This window comes from Taudactylus pleione, unplaced genomic scaffold (assembly GCF_031769625.1).
Source record: "Taudactylus pleione unplaced genomic scaffold, aTauple2 ptg000503l, whole genome shotgun sequence".
Lineage (NCBI taxonomy): Eukaryota > Metazoa > Chordata > Amphibia > Anura > Myobatrachidae > Taudactylus > Taudactylus pleione.
This window is the reverse complement of record NW_028284905.1, coordinates 925,905-950,272: the sequence shown is the minus strand read 5'-3', so window position 1 is coordinate 950,272 and position 24,368 is coordinate 925,905. Positions and strand designations below refer to the sequence as shown.

The 24,368-nt window shown below is 45.4% G+C and overlaps 1 protein-coding gene across 2 annotated transcripts in view; it reads right to left on the bottom strand.

Annotated features, from left to right (window-relative positions):
• PIKFYVE (phosphoinositide kinase, FYVE-type zinc finger containing) overlaps positions 1-24,368 on the bottom strand; it is a 216,656-nt gene that overhangs the window by 80,693 nt on the left and 111,595 nt on the right. For both annotated transcript variants that reach the window (XM_088450027.1, XM_088450026.1), the window contains exons 28-34: positions 19,362-19,452; positions 15,725-15,782; positions 12,896-13,039; positions 12,045-12,165; positions 9,469-9,564; positions 8,720-8,806; positions 7,874-7,974 (exon numbers count right to left, since the gene is read on the bottom strand). In XM_088450027.1, coding sequence (XP_088306153.1) covers positions 7,874-7,974; positions 8,720-8,806; positions 9,469-9,564; positions 12,045-12,165; positions 12,896-13,039; positions 15,725-15,782; positions 19,362-19,452 — 698 coding nt within the window. The remainder of the gene's footprint in view (positions 1-7,873; positions 7,975-8,719; positions 8,807-9,468; positions 9,565-12,044; positions 12,166-12,895; positions 13,040-15,724; positions 15,783-19,361; positions 19,453-24,368) is intronic.

The following is a 24,368-nucleotide window of genomic DNA, read 5'->3' as shown; positions in this document are numbered from 1 at the left end:
GGGGGGTTACGTTTAGTCACCCCCGGGAGAAGATTGGAGTTAGGTTCTCTCCTCCTCCCCCCCCCCCCCAGGGAGGGTTAGGGTTAGGCACCACTGGGGGGAGATTAGAGTTAGGCACCCCCCCAGGAGGGTTAGGGTGCGGGAAGTGGGGGGGTTAGGGTTAGGCATCAGCAAGAGAAAGTTACCTACCGCTGTCAGGATTCTGCACCATGCGGGCTTCCAGTGTCGGCATTTCAGCCCCCGGCAGATCATACAGATTCCGTGGCAATTGTATATCTGTGTGAGACTGAGTATCTCAATCAGCATGCAAAGGGCTATGAAGCAGCGGCCACAAGTGTCACATATAACAATACTCAGCACAGTCTCCCATATACAGACTCAGGAGCACACAGACATACAGGTATCACATATCACATTACTCAGCGCAGTCTCCATATACAGACTCAGGAGCACACATATATACAGGTGTCACACATCACATTACTCAGCGCAGTCTCCTATACACAGACTCAGGAGTACACAGATATACAGGTGTCACATATCACATTACTCAGCACAGTCTCCCATATACAGACCCAGGAGCACACAGATATACAGGTGTCACATATCACATTACTCAGCGCAGTCTCCCATATACAGACTCAGGAGCACACAGATATAGAGGTATCACATATCACATTACTCAGCGCAGTCTCCCATATACAGACTCAGGAGCACACAGACATACAGGTGTCACATATCACATTACTCAGCACAGTCTCCCATATACAGACTCAGGAGCACACAGATATACAGGTGTCACATATCACATTACTCAGCGCAGTCTCCCATATACAGACTCAGGAGTACACAGATATACAGGTGTCACATATCACATTACTCAGCGCAGTCTCCCATATACAGACTCAGGAGCACACAGACATACAGGTGTCACATATCACATTACTCAGCACAGTCTCCCATATACAGACTCAGGAGCACACAGATATACAGGTGTCACATATCACATTACTCAACGCAGTCTCCCATATACAGACTCAGGAGCACACAGATATACAGGTGTCACATATCACATTACTCAGCGCAGTCTCCCATATACAGACTCAGGAGCACACAGATATACAGGTGTCACATATCACATTACTCAGCGCAGTCTCCTATATACAGACTCAGGAGTACACAGATATACAGGTGTCACATATCACATTACTCAGCGCAGTCTCCCATATACAGACTCAGGAGCACACAGATATACAGGTGTCACATATACAGACTCAGCGCAGTCTCCCATATACAGACTCAGGAGCACACAGATATACAGGTGTCACATATCACATTACTCAGCGCAGTCTCCCATATACAGACTCAGGAGTACACAGATATACAGGTGTCACATATCACATTACTCAGCGCAGTCTCCCATATACAGACTCAGGAGCACACAGATATACAGGTGTCACATATCACATTACTCAGCGCAGTCTCCTATATACAGACTCAGGAGTACACAGATATACAGGTGTCACATATCACATTACTCAGCGCAGTCTCCCATATACAGACTCAGGAGCACACAGATATACAGGTGTCACATATACAGACTCAGCGCAGTCTCCCATATACAGACTCAGGAGCACACAGATATACAGGTGTCACATATCACATTACTCAGCGCAGTCTCCCATATACAGACTCAGGAGTACACAGATATACAGGTGTCACATATCACATTACTCAGCACAGTCTCCATATACAGACTCAGGAGCACACAGATATACAGGTGTCACATATCACATTACTCAGCACAGTCTCCTATATACAGACTCAGGAGCACACAGATATACAGGTGTCACATATCACATTACTCAGCGCAGTCTCCCATATATAGACTCAGGAGCACACAGATATACAGGTGTCACATATCACATTACTCAGCGCAGTCTCCCATATACAGACTCAGGAGCACACAGATATACAGGTGTCACATATCCCATTACTCAGCACAGTCTCCCATATACAGACTCAGGAGCACACAGATATACAGGTGTCATATATCACATTACTCAGCGCAGTCTCCCATATACAGACTCAGGAGCACACAGATATACAGGTGTCACATATCACATTACTCAGCGCAGTCTCCCATATACAGACTCAGGAGCACACAGATATACAGGTGTCACATATCACATTACTCTGCGCAGTCTCCCATATACAGACTCAGGAGCACACAGATATACAGGTGTCACATATCACATTACTCAGCGCAGTCTCCCATATACAGACTCAGGAGCACACAGATATACAGGTGTCACATATCACATTACTCAGCGCAGTCTCCTATACACAGACTCAGGAGCACACAGATATACAGGTGTCACATATCACATTACTCAGCGCAGTCTCCTATATACAGACTCAGGAGCACACAGATATACAGGTGTCACATTACTCAGTGCAGTCTCCCATATACAGACTCAGGAGCACACAGATATACAGGTGTCACCTATCACATTACTCAGCACAGTCTCCTATATACAGACTCAGGAGCACACAGATATACAGGTATCACATATCACATTACTCAGCACAGTCTCCCATATACAGACTCAGGAGCACACAGATATACAGGTGTCACAGATCACATTACTCAGCACAGTCTCCTATATACAGACTCAGGAGCACACAGATATACAGGTGTCACACATCACATTACTCAGCGCAGTCTCCTATACACAGACTCAGGAGCACACAGATATACAGGTGTCACATATCACATTACTCAGCGCAGTCTCCTATATACAGACTCAGGAGCACACAGATATACAGGTGTCACATTACTCAGTGCAGTCTCCCATATACAGACTCAGGAGCACACAGATATACAGGTGTCACCTATCACATTACTCAGCACAGTCTCCTATATACAGACTCAGGAGCACACAGATATACAGGTGTCACATTACTCAGCGCAGTCTCCCATATACAGACTCAGGAGTACACAGATATACAGGTGTCACATATCACATTACTCAGCACAGTCTCCATATACAGACTCAGGAGCACACAGATATACAGGTGTCACATATCACATTACTCAGCACAGTCTCCCATATATAGACTCAGGAGCACACAGATATACAGGTGTCACATATCACATTACTCAGCGCAGTCTCCCATATACAGACTCAGGAGCACACAGATATACAGGTGTCACATATCCCATTACTCAGCACAGTCTCCCATATACAGACTCAGGAGCACACAGATATACAGGTGTCATATATCACATTACTCAGCGCAGTCTCCCATTTACAGACTCAGGAGCACACAGATATACAGGTGTCACATATCACATTACTCAGCGCAGTCTCCCATATACAGACTCAGGAGCACACAGATATACAGGTGTCACATATCACATTACTCAGCGCAGTCTCCCATATACAGACTCAGGAGCACACAGATATACAGGTATCACATTACTCAGCGCAGTCTCCTATATACAGACTCAGGAGCACACATATACAGGTGTCACATATCACATTACTCAGCACAGTGTCCCATATACAGACTCAGGAGCACACAGATATACAGGTGTCACATATCACATTACTCAGCACAGTCTCCCATATACAGACTCAGGGGCACACAGATATACAGGTGTCACACATCACATTACTCAGCGCAGTCTCCTATACACAGACTCAGGAGCACACAGATATACAGGTGTCACATATCACATTACTCAGCGCAGTCTCCTATATACAGACTCAGGAGCACACAGATATACAGGTGTCACATTACTCAGTGCAGTCTCCCATATACAGACTCAGGAGCACACAGATATACAGGTGTCACATATCACATTACTCAGCGCAGTCTCCTATATACAGACTCAGGAGCACACAGATATACAGGTGTCACATATCACATTACTCAGCGCAGTCTCCCATATACAGACTCAGGAACACACAGATATACAGGTGTCACATATCACATTACTCAGCACAGTGTCCCATATACAGACTCAGGGGCACACAGATATACAGGTGTCACATATCACATTACTCAGCACAGTCTCCTATACAGACTCAGGAGCACACAGATATACAGGTGTCACATATCACATTACTCAGCGCAGTCTCCCATATACAGACTCAGGTGCACACAGATATACAGGTGTCACATATCACATTACTCAGCACAGTGTCCCATATACAGACTCAGGGGCACACAGATATACAGGTGTCACATATCACATTACTCAGCACAGTCTCCTATATACAGACTCAGGAGCACACAGATATACAGGTGTCACATATCACATTACTCAGCACAGTCTCCTATATACAGACTCAGGAGCACACAGGTATACAGGTGTCACATATCACATTACACAGCACAGTCTCCTATATACAGACTCAGGAGCACACAGATATACAGGTGTCATATATCACATTACTCAGCGCAGTCTCCTATATACAGACTCAGGAGCACACAGATATACAGGTGTCACATATCACATTACTCAGCGCAGTCTCCCATATACAGACTCAGGAGCACACAGATATACAGGTATCACATATCACATTACTCTGCGCAGTCTTCCATATACAGACTCAGGAGCACACAGATATACAGGTGTCACATATCACATTACTCAGCACAGTGTCCCATATACAGACTCAGGGGCACACAGATATACAGGTGTCACATATCACATTACTCAGCACAGTGTCCCATATACAGACTCAGGGGCACACAGATATACAGGTATCACATATCACATTACTCAGCACAGTGTCCCATATACAGACTCAGGAGCACACAGATATACAGGTATCACATATCACATTACTCAGCACAGTCTCCCATATACAGACTCAGGAGCACACAGATATACAGGTGTCACATATCACATTACTCAGCGCAGTCTCCTATATACAGACTCAGGAGCACACAGATATACAGGTATCACATATCACATTACTCAGCACAGTCTCCTATATACAGACTCAGGAGCACACAGATATACAGGTGTCACATATCACATTACACAGCACAGTCTCCTATATACAGACTCAGGAGCACACAGATATACAGGTGTCATATATCACATTACTCAGCGCAGTCTCCTATATACAGACTCAGGAGCACACAGATATACAGGTATCACATATCACATTACTCTGCGCAGTCTCCCATATACAGACTCAGGAGCACACAGATATACAGGTGTCACATATCACATTACTCAGCACAGTGTCCCATATACAGACTCAGGGGCACACAGATATACAGGTGTCACATATCACATTACTCAGCACAGTGTCCCATATACAGACTCAGGGGCACACAGATATACAGGTATCACATATCACATTACTCAGCACAGTGTCCCATATACAGACTCAGGAGCACACAGATATACAGGTATCACATATCACATTACTCAGCACAGTCTCCCATATACAGACTCAGGAGCACACAGATATACAGGTGTCACATATCACATTACTCAGCGCAGTCTCCTATATACAGACTCAGGAGCACACAGATATACAGGTATCACATATCACATTACTCAGCACAGTCTCCTATATACAGACTCAGGAGCACACAGATATACAGGTGTCATATATCACATTACTCAGCGCAGTCTCCTATATACAGACTCAGGAGCACACAGATATACAGGTGTCAAATATCACATTACTCAGCGCAGTCTCCCATATACAGACTCAGGAGCACACAGATATACAGGTATCACATATCACATTACTCTGCGCAGTCTCCCATATACAGACTCAGGAGCACACAGATATACAGGTGTCACATATCACATTACTCAGCACAGTGTCCCATATACAGACTCAGGGGCACACAGATATACAGGTATCACATATCACATTACTCAGCACAGTCTCCATATACAGACTCAGGAGCACACAGATATACGGGTGTCACATATCACATTACTCAGCGCAGTCTCCCATATACAGACTCAGGAGCACACAGGTATACAGGTGTCACATATCACATTACTCAGCACAGTGTCCCATATACAGACTCAGGAGCACACAGATATACAGGTGTCACATATCACATTACTCAGCGCAGTCTCCTATACACAGACTCAGGAGCACACAGGTATACAGGTGTCACATATCACATTACTCAGAGCAGTCTCCCATATACAGACTCAGGAGCACACAGATATACAGGTGTCACATATCACATTTCTCAGCGCAGTCTCCCATATACAGACTCAGGAGCACACAGATATACAGGTGTCACCTATCACATTACTCAGCGCAGTCTCCTATATACAGACTCAGGAGCACACAGATATACAGGTGTCACCTATCACATTACTCAGCGCAGTCTCCTATATACAGACTCAGGAGCACACAGATATACAGGTGTCACATTACTCAGTGCAGTCTCCCATATACAGACTCAGGAGCACACAGATATACAGGTGTCACCTATCACATTACTCAGCACAGTCTCCCATATACAGACTCAGGAGCACACAGATATACAGGTGTCACATATCACATTACTCAGCGCAGTCTCTTGGTGCATCCTAGTCGCATCGCATGCATTTTTGGCAAACAAATATAAACGGCGCTAGCAGTAACACGGGACCTGGCGGCTCACTCGCGCCGGGCATGTCACGCTATATGGCGTAGTGAAGCTAGATTAACAAGGACACATCGCTATATGGAAACGCCTGTAAAGGGTCTTTTAGTATCCTCCATTTTGGGGTGCCGAACTATATAAGCAGACAGGTCGCTCAGTGTCTGGAGGGAGATTAAATATATTGCTGGCTGTTAAGTAAATCTGTGACGGAGGATAAATCCAAAAGGCTGAGCCCCCAGACACAGTGACCGCGTCCCCAGCTGACAATCCTGTGCTGCAAAGCCTTGTTTTCTTATCAGCCTGAGTCTCTCACCCGTGCAGACCGGGGGAACAAAGGGAACCTCAGACACTTCAGAGTATGAATGGTCCTGTCCATGTTATATGCAAATCTTTTGAGCAATTGTTATGGAAAGAGATCTCTCCACCCGTAGTCACGAACCATTTTAATCCTTTTTCTGTTTTTTTTTAAAGTCCGCAATTACTGGAAAAGAAATTCTATTAAATATTGAATCCTCTGCAGGGAAAAAAAAAACTCTGAATCTAAGTCAGGGCCGGGGAACCTTTTTTTCTGCCTAGGGCCATTTTGATATATATAACATTATTCACGGGCTCGGTGCAGACCACGCCACCCTCCATGTGATGTCACACGGTGGCGGGGTCACAATTGCCAGTGACTACAGCAATGCCCGGAGCATCCTGAGGATGCTCCGGGGAGCTGTAAGGGCAGCGGTCTGACCGTCTGAAGCATCCTAAGGCAGGTTGTCCTTCTAGGCACCCTACTAGCCAGTTGAGGCTAGCAGAAAAAAGCCCAGAGGGCCAGACTAAATGATTCCGCGGGCCTTATACGGCTCCCCGGGTCTAAGGTTCCCCATCCCTGATCTAAGTGATGAAAGTAACAATTGCATCATAATTATTGATCACTTGACAAAAACAAAAAAAAAATTGTAAATGAAATTCTATTGAGTGGGATTACAATTCTAGGCAATGCTTCGGATGTGAGGGAAATATGGGCGATACAGCCGTCTACATGCCAGCATTCAGACCGTCTTTGTGGCATTCAAAAAAGTACTTCAAGGACGACCCTGAGAATTGAATCCCGTTGGGTTGAGTCTGGGAGAGTAAAACTGAATTCAGGACCACAATTTTCATACTGTTTTAGGACAACTGCTGCCTTTGTACAAAACCTCATTACAGTATATACAGTATAAAGCAATATCTAACTTACCTGCATTCTGGGGCTCTGCTTCTGCTGAACGAGTCGACTGAGCCAAGCTGTTCTCTGGTAGTCTGGATGGACTGCTGGTTTTTGGTCTGTTATCCATCATGCTACAAATGAAATAAAAAAAATAAATGAATATTAATTATACAGTGGATTTTGTACCATAGATCTTACACATTTATGTTTTTATCAGTATACCATACTCGTATAGGTTTGTGGAGGTTTCAGTGTAATTATTTTTTGCCTCTCATTGCAAATCTGGTCATGTGGCGATTGAAGCTGTGCGCCCACATGGCGTTTAATGCCGCAGACGGGACTTGGCAGCATTCAGTCAGGGATTGTTTGTAGACCGTTGTGTTCAGTGCCTCAGGGGGCCAACCATCTAATTGGCGGCAAGCTGGTGTTTAGCGACCGTGTAAAAACAAATCTCCAGGCTGCGTTGCTGATCACGGAACTGGCCAGCTGCAGATAAAGGCAGAACGCTGCACTGACACAGTGTCCACTGGGAGTTCAGGAGTAATTATGCCACAAATATGATATAGATCCAATACTCATTTAGCATTAATTAATTATATAGGTGTTTAAAGCTTCAGAATGAATGTCTGCTTTCAGCGTGATGACCCTTTCTTAATAGTGAGATTTTCAATGCAATTTTGCAAAGCTTATGACGAGCAATAATTGGTTGCACTGGGAATAAGTAACTTTTTTGTCTGTTCAGCAAAGATTGCGCAGTTGTACGATCACATTTATACTTTGATATATACTGTATTGTGGTAACGGAAGGAAGAAAAAAAAAATCACTTGAGTCTATGTACTGAAAATAATCCAAAGACACTAAAATGATGAACATACTTGTTGTTAGATAATGATCCGTCTTCTGAGCAGTTCTTCGGAGAAGCTTTGGACAAGTCATCCAACGCGGTCTTGTACTCTTTACAACTATAAAAGGAAGGATATAAATTGCTTACGGCGTTAAAATAAATATACTGTAGTCATAGGAATTTAAATTCTAAGTTCAACCTGTTCCATTACGCTTGATAATACTGTAATCGGGGCCTGTGATAGGGATGACCAATGAAGGGTTTACCATTGAAAGTGCCATCGTTGGGTATCCCCGTTATGGAGTATGGTGGACGGCAGCCAATCAGGGAAGGGGGGTGGGGAGGCGGAGCAGGCTCATTGGGGCGGGGCCAAGTGCTGTGTCACATACAACAGGGGGCGTTGGGGCGACCTCGCTGAGGTTCTGCCATCATTAGCGGAGAACCATCGACCATCGGTGGCTACTCAACGATGGACGTTGGCCATCCCTAGTCTGCGGACCTTCAAGTTTTCGGAAGTTCAAGTTTTTATAACGTAAAATATAGCTAGCGGTTATGGCAAGCAGTATGTTTGGCTACAGCAAATTATTTCTGTATACTTACATCCTCCGAGTTAAAAACGTCATTTTACTTGAACTACTAAGGTTACATGAAATGTCATTAAACTAAACTGTGATACATGCTGTGCAATGGCCCAAACGATCACAATAAGGTTGGAACATAGATGACAGCGGGAGGATGCATCACGCGAGGACGGTCTCCAGAGCTGAATAACTAGGGTACCTGAGAGCAAACGCTATGATGGAGCTGGGTTCCTTCTCGCACACGGCTATGGGGACTCGCTCGTGCTCGTACATTAGATAGTGCTTGTCTGGATCACTGCAACAACACAAGACGACAGAATAAACTTTCATATTTTAAGTTGTCACGTTATCAAAATAGAAGTACATGTGGCCCTTCATTCATTCTGTTATATCATTTTTCTCTGGGGACACTGAACGAGGGAATATACAGTAAATCCACCTTTAAGGACTTTGCTATGTCAGTATTGGTCCTCACGTGTTTATATCCCATTCCTGCCGGAAAGTGTCATTTGTTTTTTTTAATTTAACCAAAGCTCCCAGTACAGAACCAGACAGAGGCAGCAGCACCTCCAACAGAAACATCTTCCTTTGTTAAACTTGTGACAGGAGAGTTGGAGTGTAAATGGGGAGGGGGGCTGCACTCAGGGAATCCCGGCGGTTCAAATCCCGACAACGGCAGCCCGACAAAAATGAAAATCCCGATCGTCCCCAGGTAAGTATTCACAAACCTATTCTACCCCCTAACCCTCTCTTAGGGGTGCCTAACCCTAACCTTTCCACCCCGTGCCTAAACCTAACCCCCCCTTCCCCGCCGCCTAAACCTAAGTCCCTCGGGGGGGTGCCTAACCCTAAGTTCCCCACGGGGGTGCCTAACCCTAACCCTCCCTCTCCCTAGCCTAACCCTACCTCAAAGCGGGGTGCCTAACCCTAAGTCCCCCCCGGAAGTCCTTAACCTAACCCTCCCCCTCCCCACGCGGCTGTCCGTGCTCGGCATCACTTCGATCGGGATGCCGGGCACCGGTCTCCCGGCGTTGGTAAAATGACAGGTGTCTAGATGTAGACGCCTGTCATTTAACCCTAGCCAGGATTAAGCAGTCGGGAAGCTGGCTGTCGGCATTAGGTCCGCCGGCTTCCCGACTGCATACCACACTCAGCATCCCCAAAAGGATTCAGGGAAAGTATAAAAATCCAGCTCTCTGTTTTATCCACTGTGGGGACACTGAGCCATGGGGGGATGTTAGTCGGCATCGCGGTGTGCGTAATGCTGACGGCCCTAATACCGGCGCCGATATCCCCTCAGGTCGGGATTCCGACACCAGTATCCCGACCGTCGGCATCCCGAAGGTTAGTATCGGGGTGTAGGGGGACGTTAGTGTTAGGTAGCGGGGTTAGGCATTAAGGGGAGGGTTAGGCACCGAGGAGGGAGGGTTAGGATTAGGGTGTGAGGAGGGGGAGGTTAGGTTTAGGGTGCGGGGAGGGGGTGGTTACGCATGGGGTGCGGGGAGGGGGAGGTTAGGCTTGGGGTGCGGGGAGGTTAGTGTTAGGGTGCGGGGAGGGGGAGGTTAGGTTTAGGGTGCGGGGAGGGGGAGGTTAGGTTTAGGCACCGAGAAGAATAGGTTAGTGTTAGGGTAGAGGTTAGGGCAGGGGTTACAAAAATACTTACCATGCACCCCAATGGATGTCGGGATTCTGCCAGTCACGATGGCGCTGTTGGTATTCTGACTAGCGGCATCCTGACAGCCGGGATATCATACCCAACCTGCCATGGGAATGCCCCGATACTTGTGCACGATACTGAAGGGCTGCACCCGGAGGGGAGGGATACATCAGGGGAGAACCCGGGCGACCACCAGCACCGATTAGAGAAAACCTTGATGGGTCCCTGGTTCTGGAGCAGAATTGCTCCACCCAGGATGCCACCATCTCAATATCTCGATGACAACCTGGCGCTGATACCGAGTCGGACGCAGTTGCGGCCACGTGTTTTGCTGCAGTCACGTCTACATCTTATGCTAATGTCGCTTTCCTGAGAAAGTGCGTTTGCGTCTCTGTGCGTCTTTAGATGCTTCATCGGTTGCACCATCGAAACTTGCGCCGAACCTTTGGCAGGTGCAGTCTTCTCTGTTGAGTACGCCCCCACCTGTGTGCAGTTCAGCGTCTTTAGGTGCAGACACTTTCAGTGACACGCCCACATCGGTTTAGCCACTCCCCCTGTTACCTAACAGGAACGGCCTCTAACATTTACAGACCCTGCGTCTCTTTCTGTACTCAGTCTCTGAGCGCTAACAATCGGGACACAGGCTAAAAAATAAAAATTGTCGACACTTTTTTTATTCTTCTTTTTTTAAGATTAGGGTTAGGTTTAGGGTTAGACACTTACCCCCACGGTTAGGGTTAGGCACTTACTCGATGGTTAGGGTTAGACACTTACCCCCACGGTTAGGGTTAGGCACTTACTCGATGGTTAGGGTTAGATACTTACCCCCACAGTTAGGGTTACGCACCAAGGGGGGGGGTTAGGGTGAAGATTAGGGCTAAAAAAAAAAAAAAATACTTCTAATTGTCGACTATTTTCATGTCGACCTTTTGTACCTGTCAAACTTTTTACATGTCTAACTTTAGTGTGTCTGACTTTTGTCTGTGTCGAACTTTTATCCTTGTCCAACTATTAACTGTCTAACATCTGGTGTCTATCTAGACATTGTCTAACTATCTCTTATAGCACACCCCTAAAACTTCCCATTGCGCCTCTTTCTAATCGTCCCTTATACTCACAAAGGGAGCGGAATGGGGTTATAGCTGTTTCCAGGAAGCAAGTTAGCGAATATGGCCTTCATGGTGGATTTCTCCTTCACCTGACTTTCTGTGGAGCCCAACAAATGCCCATCAAAGACATCTACAGTAGAAGAAAACGACATGTTAAAGTAGCCATGATCCTAAACACTCATTTATACACAAATCGGTTCCAAAAATGCAGACTGAAGGGATTTACTACAAAAAAATGCTGACTTGAAACAAGGAGGAAAAAACAAAAAACAAAAAATAAATCTATATAAACCGGTAAATGGCACAATACAAAATAGCCTCTGTCGACGTGAAACAAGATGACTTTGTTTGCTTGTTGCATGTTCATCGATCATTTATGAGGCAACGTTTCTACGGATGACAAAAGCGCACTGCGAGGCATCTGACGGTTTAGCGCTGCCCACTGGACGGCTCTCGATCGTTCCTCCAGCGCACAGAAAATGTGTGTGTATATTGTGACTGAACTCAGTATTCCGTCTCTGTGTTACCTGCTGCCAACGGAGTCTGCAGCTTAAGATGTAGACAGAAAACTGAATATGTATAAGAACAGCTAGTGACTAGAATACAGAATAAATCGATGGGGAAGAAGATCGGCCACATTTATAATTAATGCTCTTATTAATCTATTGGTCTATCAAAAAAATATTTCACTTTGCCAAAAAACCCTTCACTTTGCAAAAAATGTAGACACGTTTCAAACGAGTGTCTGTAAATTGTAATCTGTGTAATTGTTAGTAAAATAACTTTGCGGCAAGTTGCACCGGACCTGCCAGTCTGGGTACCTGTGGCACACTGAGATTCTGTGTACAATGGGCTCTAACCTTCACAGCTGCTGGCAGTATCCATCTCTGCGGCATTTGAAGTTCCAGTAAAGACCTGGTCAACAACCAGCTCTGGGGGGCTCGGTACCTGAAGATGCGTGGAGCCGGTGGAGCTTTGAGAGAAGGTGGTCATGAACCGATCGTCTGGAACAAAGGAAACAAACAATTAAATATTTGGCACGATGCTTGTTAGGGTTTACGTGCGCGAGTCGGCTGTTACTAGCAATTAACGCCAGTGGCTATCTGGCCTTCCTGCAAAGGTATAAAGAGAGGATTAGACCCTTCCTCACCCAGGATGCCACTAGAACCCTCATCCACTCACTGGTCATCTCCAGATTGGATTACTGTGACCTCCTCCTAGCTGGCCTCCCAGTCTCTCACCTCTCTCCACTACAATCGGTTCTCAATGCTGCTGCTCGGCTCATCTTCCTCTCCAGACGTTCTACATCTGCTTCCCCTCTCCTTCAAGCCCTACACTGGCTCCCCTTCCCCTTCAGATGCCAATTCAAGGTTCTTACACTCACCTACAAAGCTCTCACCAAATCCTCTCCCACATACATTTCTGACCTTCTCTCCCTTCACACTCTCGCCCGTCCACTTCGCTCAACTAATGCATGCCACCTCTTTTGCCAAATGATTACTTCCTCCTCCAAGATTTTGCCCGTGCTGTTCCCTACCTTTGGAACTCTCTCCCTATCAGAGTCTCCACATCTTCAAACGGGCTCTCAAGACCCACTACTTCATCAAGGCCTTCCAGCTCTCATCCTAACCCACCTCATGCTCTTTCCTTCCTATCTTCCCCTTCTGTGTCACCCCTGTCTGTCTGCCCCTCCCCTTCTGTGTCACACCTGTCTGTCCCTCCCCTTCTGTGTCACGCCTGTCTGTCTGCCCCTCCCCTTCTGTGTCACGCCTGTCTGTCTGCCCCTCCCCTTCTGTGTCACGCCTGTCTGTGTGCCCCTCCCCTTCTGTGTCACGCCTGTCTGTCTGCCCCTCCCCTTCTGTGTCACGCCTGTCTGTCTGCCCCTCCCCTTCTGTGTCACGCCTGTCTGTCTGCCCCTCCCCTTCTGTGTCACGCCTGTCTGTCTGCCCCTCCGCTTCTGTGTCATGTCCGTCTGTCTGCCCCTCCCCTTCTGTGTCACGCCTGTGTCTGCCCCTCCCCCTTAGAATGTAAGCTCTCACGAGCAGGGACCTCTTCCCTCATGTACTTCTCCTTACACTTTCTTCTACTCTCTAATCCCCATAAGGGCACCTAACACGTCTCTGCCAACTTCCTGCTGCTTATTGTGAGTGTTATAATCGCTATGGCAACAATGTATATAAATCGTGTCCTTGTCCTGCACTGTAATGTACTGTAAGTTACTTGTTTCTTGTTCACTTATTAGTTTTATGTACTCTGTAAGGCGCTGCGGAACACTTGTGGCGCCATATAAATGAAGGATAATAATAATGTTACCATGCAATTTCCAAGCATCAAATGTCCTCCTAACAATGTGCACGACACAACTTTCTATTAATAAGTTTCTCTGAGAGGGTCGGCTGCTATCGTCAGCTGTTTTTTCTGTTTTATATACCAGTGCATTAGTGTCAAACCTTCATAATGGCTTTATTATGCAGCCGGTCCACGGGGAGACAGACTCGCCGCGTCAGGCCATTATGGAGTCTATAATTCACCATCTCGTCCAAAGGAAAATAATAGAGAATGGCCGTCCAGATAAAGGTTTTATGTATGAACATACTCGTGCCGCAGTAACACGAAAGCCGCAGTGACATGAAAGCATCACTATAATCCTTTCCATCAATGCACCCCAGGATCCTGTTCTTCTCATGTCAGATTTTATGAAAGTGAATGTATGGCAGCACTTACCATTAAAGGGACTCTCAGCACATTAAACATATAAGCTGTAAACCCTTACAGCAGGGGCGTATGATAAGCAAATGAACTCGATACACAGACGTATAATAGATCACTATCACGTATTCGTATAGTGCCACCATATTACCCAGCGCTGCGCAGAGAATACTTACTCCTCCCCCTGCCCGGTCACACAGACGCACTAAGGTACATACTTGTCAGCAGCAAAGTGTGTTTTTGCGCTGTAGGAAGGAGCCGGAGTGACCACGCTAATGGGCTTGGCGCAGATCCCAGGACAGAGACCTGACCGGAATGGAGTCCGCAGAGCAGTCAGGTGGCAATGCTAACCACTGAGTCACTGATCTGCCCAGGAAAATTAATAAGAATATTACGTGGCTTAAATCAGAAATGCGGCCGTGTAGCCTATGACTATGAATGGCGTACGCTCAGCAACAGGGAATGAGCAGTGCGAAAAGGCACAAGATCTGTCCGCGAATATGGCTTGCGCTCAACCCTGAGCCCAGTTGGTCTCATTACCTACTTAGGAATAATTATTTCACATATAGTTTCCAAATGAAGAAGTTTTTTGATAGGTGAATGGAGAAGACATTTGGCCAGATAGAGAGACGTCATCTTTATAGATACAGAGACTGCGCACGCTGCCATCTTACAAAGGCGGAATAGGGACGGGGACAATAAGCAACGCTCTCATTTCTCCTATTCAGCGTCTACTTTGGTAAATCTTTATCTAATCAGAGATCAATGATGAAAGCCCATCACCCTTTTTATCGGATATTGCACGGAGTGGCCAAAACCGGGAGTCCGGCGTGCAGACTGCGCAGCTACCAATAAATACCACGTGCGGCCTAACACACGGCTATAAAATATACGCCCCGACGTTACACAACCGGCACTGGAGGGCGTCACAGCAGAGGAGGAACATGAATGAAAGGCGCATTTACCAGACGCTAACAAACCTTTGTCGCCGTTCTGTGCAGGAGAGGAATTGCGCGGAGAAGCGTCCGTCCCGCTACCCTAGACGTCAAACAGAGGAAGGTGTGTCAGCGGTTATCTAGATTACAGTATGATAACAGAGTAATACATGAATATGTACTATAACAAGCAGGCACCCCCCGGAGACCACAAACCTCACACAAGACTGAAGTACAGATCTCAGAGAGCAGAAGAGAACTGGAAGCTAGTAGGGTGATGCCCGCTGGCAGGGTGATACCCGCTGCCACTATTATCTCTATTAGGATGTGTTTCCAGCTCATTACGGAGGGAATGTACAATGCACAGCTCTGTAGTCAGGGCTCGGGGGAAGGGAGGGATGGCACTAAATTCTTGCAACACCTTAAATTTCCCATGTTGTTCCCCCGCCACCCCCCACGCACCATCCACCCCCAGCTAGACTTTTAAATCTCCCCTGAGTGTAATTCTCTCCCTGCTGTCACCTGTCTCCTCTATGCTGTCCCTTTAAATCTCTCCTCAATGTAATTCCATTTTTGCAGTTCTCCGTGTCGTCTTCTCTAGTACTATATTTTCTCTATACTGTACGCTGCTGACATTGATCCAGCTTTATTCCCTCTGCACGTCCCCCCCTTTACGTTCTGGCACTGTCAGCTGTTTGCTACTTGTAATCATCACTTTTCCCTCTCGGCTTCCCTCGCACACGGCAATTATTCACTTTGACCTCCTTCATTGTTGGTCACCCGTTCCCCCTTACGTCCTGCTCTCCATTGCCCCTTAGTGTTCCTGCTCCATTCCTTGTCCCCCCTCTCTCGCTGCTGTTGTTCTGACATTAATGTCTGCGGTGCTCTCCTTGTATGGGGCTCCTAAGGCCACGGGGCAGCACCCAATCCTTCTCTGATTGGCTGAGCTATAACGGCCGGCAGGTAGCCGGCTCTTGGTCGCGTACAGGGGTGTGTCTCTTCATAGACATTCATAGTCATTTTCCTCCTCATCACTCCGGCTGTTCCGAGCAATAACTACTATTCATTTAAAGATATAGGGGGCGAAGCAGAGCTGCTCTCCAGGCCATTTTGCGGACTGCGCATGTACGGTCGTCAAGCGTAAACATCTGCAGGTGATTTAAGAGTCGTATGCTTCTCAGCTGCACTTGCGGCTGAATGGGCATAACTGGGGGGGGTGGGGGTAACACTTTATATGGATACTTCTAACTGTATACTAGTGGTCGGGGAACGGGTAAATTACCCCACATGGGGTAAAAATTAAATTCCTGGGGGTAATGGACGAACAGCCGAGCATGCATATGAATCATTTTATAATATATAATGATTCATATACATGCCCGGCTGTGCCGCAGGGAGGCTCTAAGCCAGACGCCCGCTGTGATGTTATTACCAGCGGGCGCCCGGCTCCTTCCCTGCAGCGCCGCGTTAGCCGGAGGCTGGAGCTCTCTTCTGAACTCTAGCTTCCGGCTCTCTCCATGAGCACTATGACGTCTCTCCCACAGTTCCAAGGAGCAGCCGGGCGGACAGGACGGCAGCGGATGCAGGAGCGGGGATTAAGGTGTTTTTTGGGACTTTTTTTGTACAAGCGGCACTACAGGGACACTACTACGGGGGCACAACTATGGGGGCACAACTATGGGGGCACAACTACGGGGGCATAACTACGGGGGCACTACTACAGGGGCATAACTATGGGGGGTACTACTACAGGGGCATTATATGGGGGCACTACTACAGGGGCATTATATGGGGGCACTACTACAGGGGCACTACTACGGGGGCATAACTATGGGGGCATAACTATGGGGGCACTACTACAGGGTCACTACTATATGATTTCCTTCCTTTCAAATCAAGGGGATAATGTCGGCGTATCTAAATATATTTTGGGTAAAAGGTAAAAAAGTTCCCTGACCTTAGCTGTATACATATGACATTAGCAGCCTTATATGTGTATTTATGCTTTGGCATGCGGTTTCCATTGTACTTCTGCTCTGATACCCTGTAACAGTGAGATGCTTTTCATATTTACCCTGTATGGAGCTGCGTACACTTTACGGCGCCTTATAAATAGAAAACTAATGATAATAATTGTTCCAGGTCAACACACTGAAATGAATGGCGACTGTGCGTTCCTGTCACATGGAGGCGATTACCTAGCACGCAGCAATTACGCGACGTAAGTACTATCATGTGACAGTAGCTAAAAGTCTGCCCTTGACCTCAACGTGTCAACTAAGGCGAAATTTCTAACACTATGGGATTCAAATAACCGCACTTCCGGTAGCTCCGGACTCGCTGAGTTAAGTTCGCAGCCCCATCAGGCTGCGTACAAAAGTCAGCAGGTCCGGGACGATATCGGGCCGGGAGAGAGGAGTGCGGAGGTACCATTGCCGGCATTACCATGCCGTAGCACCAGAAATTTGTGGCTAATTGAATGGACTCCTAAGGGGCAGACTGAAATAAACATAATCTTACAGTAGCTGTTTTTCGCTCACAGCCTATGGAAGTGGGAGCAGAAATCAGCTCCCGTCGCTGGCAGGAAAATGCGCAGGGCGCGGCTAATGGACTCTGGTCCTATGAACGCTGCACTTCTTTCATTCCGGTTTTCTCTGTCAAAGCTCCTGCATGCCACCGCACTTAACTGGTAGCTCATGGGAAAGGGTTTAACAGATACAGTCCTGGCAACGGAACCCAGCGGATATAATAAGCACGGAATAGGAATGACAGGACGGGGTGAGATAACAGAGACATGACAGCCAGAGGCCGATACATAATATATGAAGTGAAAACTGAAAAAGAAAACTACTGTATATGCCTCCAAATATAAATATCCGCCTACAGATGTGCCCATACGTCAAACGGCGCGAGACGTCCGGCACAAGTGAAATGTTCTGAGAGGAGCAGAACACCGGATTTCCTTTTACATTTTGCATCTTATTCACATCACAGACGCAGTAAAACACCGACGCAGTGCACCGGGGAACGCTGGGCTGTGACTTTAACCGCACAGGGATAGGTTTTAAACGCGTACAAAGTTGCAGATGAAGTGCGACGGTGCCTGGCATGAGAAAAAGCCGCGGGCGGCTGCATACTCAGTCGCACACAGATGTACAAATGTTGCACATGAAATTGATCAGCGCAAGGCAGCAATGTAGTTCTGCCGCTCTCAGTTGGTTTATTATATTAACAGGACGCACAGTTTAAGCAAGAAAGACGCTTGGCGCAGCCCAGTCGCCCAGCAGCTTTGCGCTCGCAGAGAGGGTTTTCTTCTGTGACTAGAGTAACGTGAGGACGCATCTGTACAAATAAAAGAAAGGATCTGTGGTTAGGCACAAATTGCACCCGTCACACTGATTCTATGGTACTAGGCTGGAAAAGCAGCAATATCTTACATTAAGCTTCACAATAACTAGCTGATAGGACTGTCGGTCTCCACCAAGGAACCTCTGCTCCAGCATTAAATAACTAGAGTCGGCCGTCAGAAAGGTTATGGACGGGCCTGTCTAACAAGCGTGAACACGGCTTCCAGCTATGTAAGAATGTGATCCTGTTATAGCCTCGTTACTTTGGCTAGTAAGAGGGTTTTTTTAAGTATAGTCTAAATTCCTAGTAAAAACATTAGAAATAAATGTATTACCTTATTATCGTCGCCCTGCCGCATTCGCCCAGGACTGGCCGGCACGGATGGTCGTTTACGTCCCTTTTCCTGCTGAAAAAGCTCCTGCAACCTGTACATTTAAATAAATAAAAAAAAACTAGGTATGTATGCGTTCAAATAATAGATCATAAATGCAATATAGTATATAAAGGGAAAGAAAAGCTTTAATGTTACATGTGCCAGCATACGTACTTCACAGTAACACGGGGACGTGGAAGTGGAAAATTATAGGCGTACAGATGTGTCCACACACATCTTACCTCCGTGCGCTACAAGTCGCATTACACATAACGCATAAGCATTGTGCAACTCCGTAGTGCGTTATATACGCAAAGTGATGCAATTAGGACTCACAAGCAGCTTCTGCTGATTAAAATATGCGGCATGCTTATATTCTGTGTGTGACTGCGGGTGTATCTGCATGCGAATGCTACGTCACATAGCAAGCGGCTGTGACACTTTAACATAGCATTTCGCATGCAGATACAGACGCACACAGAATATAGGCATGCCGCATGCAGATACACCCTCAGTCGCACACAGAATATAGGCATGCCGCATATCATTTTAATCAGCAGAAGCTGCTTGTGAGTCCTATTCGCATCACTTTGCGAAAGAGAGACAATCTAAGGGAAAAGTCGCAGGAAAGGTGCTCGGTGGTACAAAGCCTTGGTGCAACTAGAAGGCCTGTTTAACGCGCAAGGAGGCTAGATGTACGTGGACACATCTGTATGCTTTGTGTATATCCCTTAGTGTCTGACCAAGCCTGAAACTGCTTTAAAAGCCATTTTCTACAAGGTAATATAGGTGTAAGAAGGCCTGCAGCGTCAACCCGTAATACACCAATATTATGGCCAACCGTCCCAGTGAGCCAAGATGGGAGATGTAGGAGCTTCGGGAAGAGGCACTAAGCTGGGTTACCTTCACAACCTTAATCACCTGGGGGCTGCGACTGCTTTAGCCTGTTTTGCCGCAATCGCGTCTGCAATTATATGCTAATAACGTACAAGCGTGCGTCTGACTGTGCAAGGACTAAGATGCCCAATTTGCGCACCTTCAGGCGATGTATACCGCGTGGCGAATCTTTAACCATTGCTCGCACCATGGAAACCTGCACGAGGTGCCGATTTTCCGGCTGAGTACGGCCTCCAATGTCGGTGGTTAAGCGTCTGAGTACGCTTCCACTACAGCATCGTGCCTGCGACGCGCCCATAAAATGGGCCATCTCCGTGAGCCTAAATGGTCACCTCCCAGTCACCACCCAGCATATCGCCAATACATTTCTGATGCCGTGCGCATTAATGGTAAGTGCGCTATAAGAGTTTTAAGGTTTTCTGTGCACGTGCAATGGCAGAACAGCGCTCAGATCTGCGGACATTGGCATTGTGCTGGGCCCCAATGAACTGTAAGGGAGTTATAACATCTGTTTGCTAAAAAAAATAAGCCCCCGATGGTAACGACGCCTGCCGGCCATCAAGGCGCCCCTGGGCACTAAGCTTATTCTCAGGAAGCAGTTTATCTACTAGACTGTATTGCAGGATAAACGCTAAGACCCTGCTGACACCAGGCCTTTAATAATGCATAAGTAACACAGCATGTAACAGCAGATTATAACAGAGGTCCCCATGTGTCCTGATTTTCCCAGGATAATCCCCTTTTTATTCCAACTAAAACCTTAAATTCAAACTACTTTTTCATTTTAGAGGAAAACACTAAAATTGGGATAAATTATTAGAACTGCGTTACAGAATTTAGCATCCAAAAGGAAATATTTGAGGGGTTTTATGGCTTTAGGTTAAAGGCGTGTCAAGATACTCCATTACAAAATGATAGGAGCCCTGTATGAGGAGGAAATATCCAATGCAACTTGGAAATTAATTTTGACAGATAATCTATGGAATTAAGTAGGCGATTCTGGCAACTTGCAAGCAATGGTGTCATTTATACGTCAGTAATAACCACATGAGAATATAAATCCCTATTTGTGCATGACAGCTGGATTTAATAACCTGTTCTATTCTGACATCTAGTGATTCAAAATGAAATTACAGTCATATCACGGATTAAAAGAGAAATTACGCAACCTCACTAGGCAAATATATCCTCAATAAAGCCTATGAGGAATCTAGTAGTCTAGATCGATTAGTCCAGATTGATTTCAAACCACTGAACTCAATTTATAAAATTTCTCATAATAAAACTCGCTACTCCAGTAAATAGCAATTTGTTCCCAAAATAAGTATAAACACTATTCTTATCTTCCTACTCTAATACCTCTCCTCTTGATCCTCTTCTGTCACAAATCATTAGATCTAGGTCTCCTGTGCTCATCCTAACCTTAACTAAAATCTGTGCTCTCTCTCTCTCTACTGGTATGTTTCTATCACTGTTCAAGGAGGCAGTGATTACTCCTATTCTGAAAAACAAAATTCTGACCCTGAATTTCTCATCAATTACCGTCCCATCTCCCATGCCCCTCCAAGCTAGTTGAGAGGCCTGCTTACACTTGCCTCACACACTTTCTTAGCTGACACAATTTAATGGACCCACTTCAGTCCGGCTTTCAATCCCAACACTCCACAGAGACTGCACTGACTAAGACAGTGAATGATTTGGTCACTGCCAAGGCTAAAGGCCTTTACTCACTTCTAATTCTTCTAGATCTCTCTGCTGCATTTGACACTGTTGACTACTCTCTTCTCATACAAACACTACAGTCCCTTCAGCCCTATCCTGGTCATCGTCTTACCTATCTAATCGCTCTTTTAGGGTTTGTTTCTCTGACTCCGCCTCCTCTTCGCTACCTATCAGTTGGAGTACCGCTAGGCTCAGTCCTAGGTCTTCAGTCCTCTAGGCTTTTCTCAATCTATACCACATCTCTTGGCAAACTTATCAGCGCCTTTGAATTTCAGTATCATCTATATCCGGATGATACTCAAATCTAACTATCCTTCCTAAGATATGTCACCATCTGTATTAGTCCGAGTTGCTGAACATGTATCTGCCATTTCATCTTGGATGTCATCTCACCACCTCAAACTTAATCTTTTCAAAACAGAATTAGTAATATTTCAACCAGCCAATAGTCGTTACCAACCCGATATCTCTATCACTGCTGATAACGTGACAATCAACCGCACCCCACAAGCTCCCTGTCTAGGTGTCATTCTTGACTCTGAAATGTCCTTTGTTCCCCACATTCAATCAGTTTTTTTTTTCTTTTTAATAATAAAATAAATATAATCTTGTTATTAGGCATATATACACTGTATAAATAAAGGAATTTGCTACCTATTTATTACATATTTTTATGAGGATGTATTTATAACATCCTAGAGCAGGGGCATTCAACGTGTGGCCCTCCAGCTGTTGTGGAACTACACATCCCAGCATGTCCTGCCACAGTTTTAGCATGCCCTAATAGCAAAACTTGTGCAGGGCATGCTGGGATGTGTAGTTCCACAGCAGACCGGAGGGCCACATGTTAAATACCCCTGTCTTACAGTTTTAGTATTCAGGAAATGGTCACAAACGCTGTGTAAAAATCATACAAACATACATACATATATGTAACTAGTGAATTCTTCAAGCGCCAGTGAATGTGATTTACTGTGAGGGATCTTTCAATCAATACATAGATATAGAAATAAATAATCTTTAAAGTACACCAATATCATAGAAACAGGGTGTCTCAATTAGCTATAAGTGTTTACCATATAAGTTCAAAACACAGATCGGGCACTCCCCAGCCGGTAAGGGGTGTCAGCTCAATCCAATAGAAACAGTAGGTTGGTGAACCCCTGGAAAATGTGTGCAGAACAGAACTGGATCAGAGCGCCTAATAAGTGCCTAATAGTATGGAAACATGTGCAAAGTACAGGTGCTGGTTAGAAAGCACATGTGTGCCTGATAGATATAATGTATGTAAAGTGCAAGTGCTATTTAAAATGCATATAGATCAAGTATAAGCAAGAGAAAAATATAAATATAAACATATCACATAACTGTTTAAAAAGCTGGATAATACAAATGGATGGGTAAACATACAAGGTATTAATTTATTAATACTATATAAAAGTAGGGTACAGACATAAATAGCATACAGACATATGTTAAAAACATATAACAAAATCAGACAATAAAATAATAAAAACAAGGATAAGAACAATCTCAATGAATATTATAAAATCATGAATGTCTTATCTGATTGCTTTAGAGGTAAATGTCAATGTGGTACAGGCCCCCAACGCGTTTCGTCTCTTTAATTGAAGTCATTAAAGAGACGAAACGCGTTGGTAGCCTGTACCACAATGACATTTACCTCTAAAGCAATCAGATAAGACATTCATGATTTTATAATATTCATTGAGATTGTTCTTATCCTTGTTTTTATTATTTTATTGTCTGATTTTGTTATATGTTTTTAACATATGTCTGTATGCTATTTATGTCTGTACCCTACTTTTATATAGTATTAATAAATTAATACCTTGTATGTTTACCCATCCATTTGTATTATCCAGCTTTTTAATCAGTTATGTGATATGTTTATATTTATATTTTTCTCTTGCTTATACTTGATCTATATGTATTTTAAATAGCACTTGCACTTTACATACATTATATCTATCAGGCACACATGTGCTTTCTAACCAGCACCTGCACTTTGCACATGTTTCCATACTATTAGGCACTTATTAGGCGCTCTGATCCAGTTCTGTTCTGCATACATTATATATATATATATATATATATACACATGCATACATAGTGCACAGACTAGAACATCACAGAGATAAATAAAATATCTCTGCTCCAAAAGTTGCTTTGACATTTGAAAGAAACAAAAGATTAGCAATCGAAAATGGAAAACAGGGTACAAAGTGAGCAGCTTTCTATTAATGATCGGGATGTGACAGCGAATGACCAGCCCTTCACTTCCTTACTGATAACCGTGATTTCCCTGCAGGAATAGCTGGGAGGCTC